At 40.6% G+C, this 5,308-nt stretch overlaps 1 protein-coding gene across 1 annotated transcript; it reads right to left on the bottom strand.

Annotated features, from left to right (window-relative positions):
* Nucleotides 1-1,822: 1,822 nt before the first annotated feature.
* On the bottom strand, nt 1,823-4,068 carry LOC106011652 (the record flags this gene model as incomplete). Its single annotated transcript, XM_013082047.2, is given in 1 exon segment — nt 1,823-4,068. A coding segment is annotated over 1 exon segment (79 nt), but the record flags the coding sequence as incomplete, so codon positions are not given.
* Nucleotides 4,069-5,308: the final 1,240 nt, after the last annotated feature.

The raw sequence follows: 5,308 nt of genomic DNA, 5'->3' as shown, positions 1-5,308 counted from the left end.
CTAATCTTTTCACGACTTCCTTTACAAGATTTTGAAACATTGGTGAACTTTGCGTTTTTGGCTGCTTTTTTCTTTTTGCCGTTTCCTTTTTCAAAACATGTTTCTTCTTTGTGGATTTTATATCAAACAAATTCCTTTTGAATGAATTAAGTCTGTTCCAAATTACAGCATTCTAGAACAATTTTTGGGCGAGACATTCAGAAAAAAAGTTGTACAGTGGTTACTCCAAGGTATTTGTAGCAGTTTACAACCTCCACTTCCTCATCTGTAATAAGTAGTGATTGCGATTGGTCTTTTTTAACGATTAAGTATAAAATCATTAATTCCTTTGTGTTTTTCACATTTAGCAAAATGATACTATGGTTATCACACCAATTTGTAAATACAGTCAAACCTGTGTAAGACGGCCACCTCTATAAGACGACCACCAGTCTTATACGGCCACTTTTCTCCTTGACAAAGGGTGGCCGTCTTACACAAGTCTGACTGTACATTTACAGCGTCCCTGCATTCATTCTCATTCCTTGTCATAAAGCCTTGGGGAGTGGAAGCATCCGCAAATGATAGTTTTCCCTCACCGTGACCGGGCCCTATCTGTGACCTACTTTCTGATTGTGCCGACCGTCGGACAAATGAAAGATGTAAAAGTTCAAAGTTCAATAGTAGCCACATGTATTCTATACGGAAATACAGGGGAAATAATTGCCTATCTCAACATGCTGCTAAAAACAATCATTCTGCAGCCTAAGATTTCAGATTTGATTATTACAAAAGTAGGTGTGGTTTTGAGGCAGGAAGTGGAGAGCCGTGAAACATGGCTGTCGGTAGTGAAAGAGTTAAAAGTACAGTCGTTGGCGTAGAGCGTAAACAAGACAGGGGAGATTCCACTATTTTGGGTCGCACCGACAACTAGTAGAGAATATTTGTGAACCGAGCTGACAAAAGGAGTTACTTCTTGGATTCCTATGCGGTAAGGAAGTGGATACATCACACTTAATAATGAACTTTATACAATTTATAGGTATGAAATAATAAAAGACGGATTATAGTTAAAGGATATGTGACAGCAATAGAAAATCTACAAATTTGATCCTAATGTCAATTTTTGGCCAATATATCCATTTGTGGATTGCGAGAAGTAACTCATTTTGTCAGCATGCCTAACATTTGCTCACAGCACACACAATCTATTCTCAGAGACAAAATGTCAACCACAGTGAATGCACAGCATAGGGGAGTTAACCACGATATTTCTTTTGTAGCGTAATGTTTGCCATTGTTACTTCCCCTTGCCTCTGACCACTCACTGGGATGGACGGCTATGGTTTTTGTTTTAGTAAGAGTTTTACGGCACTTGCAACACAATAAGGTCATAGAAGTGCCGAAGATTAGAGGTGTTACAAGAGAGTTACAAACACAAAAAAAAGGAGGAGAGATCTGGAAGATAGATGTTTGATAGGACAGAAGGAGAAAAGCACACCAGAGCACCTGCCAACCACCCACGACAGCTATGGACTGTTGTAATTGTCACAAGACATTGCAGAAATCTCCTCTTCTCTGCTACAGCCACTCGCCAGAACCATAGCTAACAGCTACAACGACAACAGCAGAACCATAGCTAACAGCTACAACGACAACAGCAGAACCATAGCTAACAGCTACAACGACAACAGCAGAACCATAGCTAACAGGTACAACGACAACAGCAGAACCATAGCTAACAGCTACAACGACAACAGCAGAACCATAGCTAACAGCTACAACGACAACAGCAGAATCATAGCTAACAGCTACAACGACAACAGTGTGACATCCTCCTTACCTCTATAGCGACCCTCCACGGCTCTGGTCTCCGAGTCCACCACTGTGTCACTGCTCCGGGCTGCACTGGCTTCGGCCATGTTGTACTAGGATCTGGCTGTAGCCAATGAACTGTCAGTGTTTACCTGAGAAACAGATGAGACAGTTTAGCAATCTGTGAGCCAAAGCTGTCCATTTATAGTAAACTGAGAGGCAGTGAAATCATATCACTTTTATCAACTTGAAAGTTCAGCGGAAAAATAAAACAGCGTGCCATTGGTGATATGTATGGACTCGGGGATTGTCAATATTTCTACAAGTATATTTATTTCTCCAAAAACTGCCGAGTGAAACAAGGATTGGGAATTCCTCAATCATGTGTGAGTACGAGAAAATGGTACTCCATACGTCAAACGAAAGAAAACATAGGCTGAGTTTGAAAAGACCGATGTAGAGTCCCAGCAAAACACAATTCAGTAACAATTACTGACAATTGGAAGAAATTGTAGCGTTTAACGCCTGAGCTCGATGCCACGTTTAACGAAAAATGAACGAAACTGAGCAGTAGGAATGCTCTCTGTCGGCTGTGGCACTCAGTAAGTTGCTAGGCAACTTGGCCGCCACCAGTCAACCATTGTCGTCGGTCTTTCCGATCGGCTTTGATCAAGAAATGTTTCCCACAGTCAGGACACTCTGAAAGATTAGACAGCTACATGATAGCAAGAATCGTGGTGGGCTCCGTTCATCTCTTGCCTTCTATCAGTTTACTTTGTTGACTTACCTGATTTTGTTCTCCCAAAACCTTGGAAAATTAACCAGTGTAGAAACAAACTGGTGCCAATTTTGTGGGACTTGCTCCCCATTTTTCCTACCGACATCGCCATTCCAAAGAGCGCGCTGATGTTGTTGGCTCATACATGATCCTCATGAAGAAGAGATCATTTTCTCAACAAAGTCTTTTGGAGAACAAAGGGCAGAGGAAGAGCACGACTGTGTAAAGCTGTTGTATCACCATGTGTAAATAGTCACTTTATTACGGCTGTCCACTGGTCTCTGAGTCACAAAGTTATCACCATGTGTAAATACTCACTTTATTACGGCTGTCCACTGGTCTCTGAGTCACAAAGTTATCACCATGTGTAAATAGTCACTTTATTACGGCTGTCCACTGGTCTCTGAGTCACAAAGTTTTCACCATGTGTAAATACTCACTTTATTAGAGGTAACAGACTGCTTTCTTTACCAACAGCTGATGACGAGGGATTGCGTGGATATCTATCCTCAGAGATAAACATTGGCAGTATGAGAACGACGTCTCTCGTGTCTGTCACAACTAAGAACCAAAACGAGCCGCTGTCAGTATTTTACTGGGTAAATGTCAATGTGATTTGTTCCCCTTGTCGAGGAATCAATGCGCCCTCTGTCAGTGACATGATGTTTCTTGGTTATAAGAGCGGAGAAACTCGCACAACAAGGCCACAACAAAAGAATTCATTGAATCGAAATCAGTTCATAGTCAGCCAGCGCAGTGAGCACACAATGTGAGAATGCTCCACCGCATGTTTTAGCTCATTCGTTGACCGTCCATTTTCCCACGGATCTCTATTTGCCTTACAGCCAACATGGCCGGCCTTCAATGCTAGAGCTAGCCAGCGGGTGACATGGCCTGATCTAACAACTGGCCTGATGTAACAACTGGCCTGATGTAACAACTGGCCTGATGTAACAACTGGCCTGATGTAACAACTGGCCTGATGTAACAACTGGCCTGATGTAACAACTGGCCTGATGTAACAACTGGCCTGATCTAACAACTGGCCTGATCTAACAACTGGCCTGATCTAACAACTGGCCTGATCTAACAACTGGCCTGATCTAACAACTGGCCTGACCTAACAACTGGCCTAGCCTGAAACGCACTCACTTTTGGCAGGATGGCGAATGAACCCCGCGGCATTTTTGAACGAATGGACCCATCAATGGAGGCCGGGTCAGATCGAAACTTTTTTTAAAATGTTGAAGAAAATGACAGCGATGCTGACTCAAGATGTGTTGAGGGTTTAGGGTTTAGTGGAAGGCTGAAGGATTAGTAACGGCGGACATAGCAATCAAAAACTTGGTTAGGCCAAGTACATGCGTTCCACGTTATTTACCGATCAGTGCAATCTTAAGATTGAGCTGCGTGTTTTAACGATCATATAATTGCCCGTCCCCGTGGTTTTATGCAACCAGCATAATTTAGCAAATTTGATCATTTTTTGCACAATTTCTGATTATTGTCCTTTATCATTCTTTGTGAAAATTAACAGAATCGCAAAATTTCACACTTTTGGGCTCTTGCATAATTTCAGAATTTGTCTTGCATAAAATGACGGGGACAGAATTGCGCGGATAGCGCTGCGCGTTTTAACGATCTTATAATTGTATCATTCTTGTGAGCTCTTCAGTTTCATATGTTAATTTTAATTTTAATTTTCATATTTTTACACTTTTGAAAATAAATGTGAATGTTCCTTGATACTTGATGTAATAGAAAAAAGATGAAAGTGAATTTTTTAAAAATTATTTCAAAAATATATAATAAATTAAATGTACTTGGAAAACTTTGAGTATGATACCTGGCATTGTATCATTCTTGTGAGCTCTTCAGTTTCATGTGTTAATTTTGTTTGTGTTAGTAAGGTTTTATGGCGCTCACAACTACATAAGTTCATATGAGCGCAAGTAGAGGAAAATGACTATAATAGGGATGAGGAAAGAAAAAGCAACATGAGTTCCCTCTATGTTGTTCCGGCATGACATTGATAAATCAGCCCATTTACAATTCTGCTGAACATATTAAGAACATGTTAATGTTAATATCCCCCCTTTTGGAATGGCCTAAATACACTTCAGTCAGTGGCACCGCCCGGAGGGGGGGGGGGGGGGGGGGGATGGGGATATTTTGATTTTAATTTTCATATTTTTAAACTTTTTCAAATATATACATGAGGCATCGTGGTGAAATCAGCCGCTCGTCAAAATAAAGAAATGCAAGAAATCGGCACTTTTCAGCCAGTTTGGAAATTTTTGTCGAATTTTTGTTTTTTGATGGAACATCTTGTGAGTCTATTCAAAATCACTTTTATGTGTGGATCTTACGGAAATAACGTTGACTATAGGCACAACAAATTTTAATTTGCAGTTTCCAAGGACTCTTAAGCTATGAAAGTCACCAACTTTGGTGGCCATTTTCTCGCTAATTTTACCTCTGAAACCAGTAACGACCCTCACCTCCTTCAATTGCAAATATCTCGACTTCTATTCAAGATAAATGGATCCTTTTTTCATGGAAAGCAAGGCAAATGAACACCTTTAAGATGATACCAATAGCTCCATATATGCCATAAAATTGCCGAGCGCCTGATTCCACTGCGTCGTGACACACAGGTGAATGTTCCTTGATGTGAGTATAAAGATGGAAGTGAATTTTTTTTTATTATTTCAAAAATATAAAATAGTAGCTACG

This window comes from Aplysia californica, unplaced genomic scaffold (genome assembly GCF_000002075.1).
Source record: "Aplysia californica isolate F4 #8 unplaced genomic scaffold, AplCal3.0 scaffold00156, whole genome shotgun sequence".
In the NCBI taxonomy this organism is placed as follows: Eukaryota; Metazoa; Mollusca; class Gastropoda; order Aplysiida; family Aplysiidae; genus Aplysia; species Aplysia californica.
Note: the sequence above shows the minus strand (reverse complement) of the source record. Positions and strands in the feature narration are given on the sequence as shown.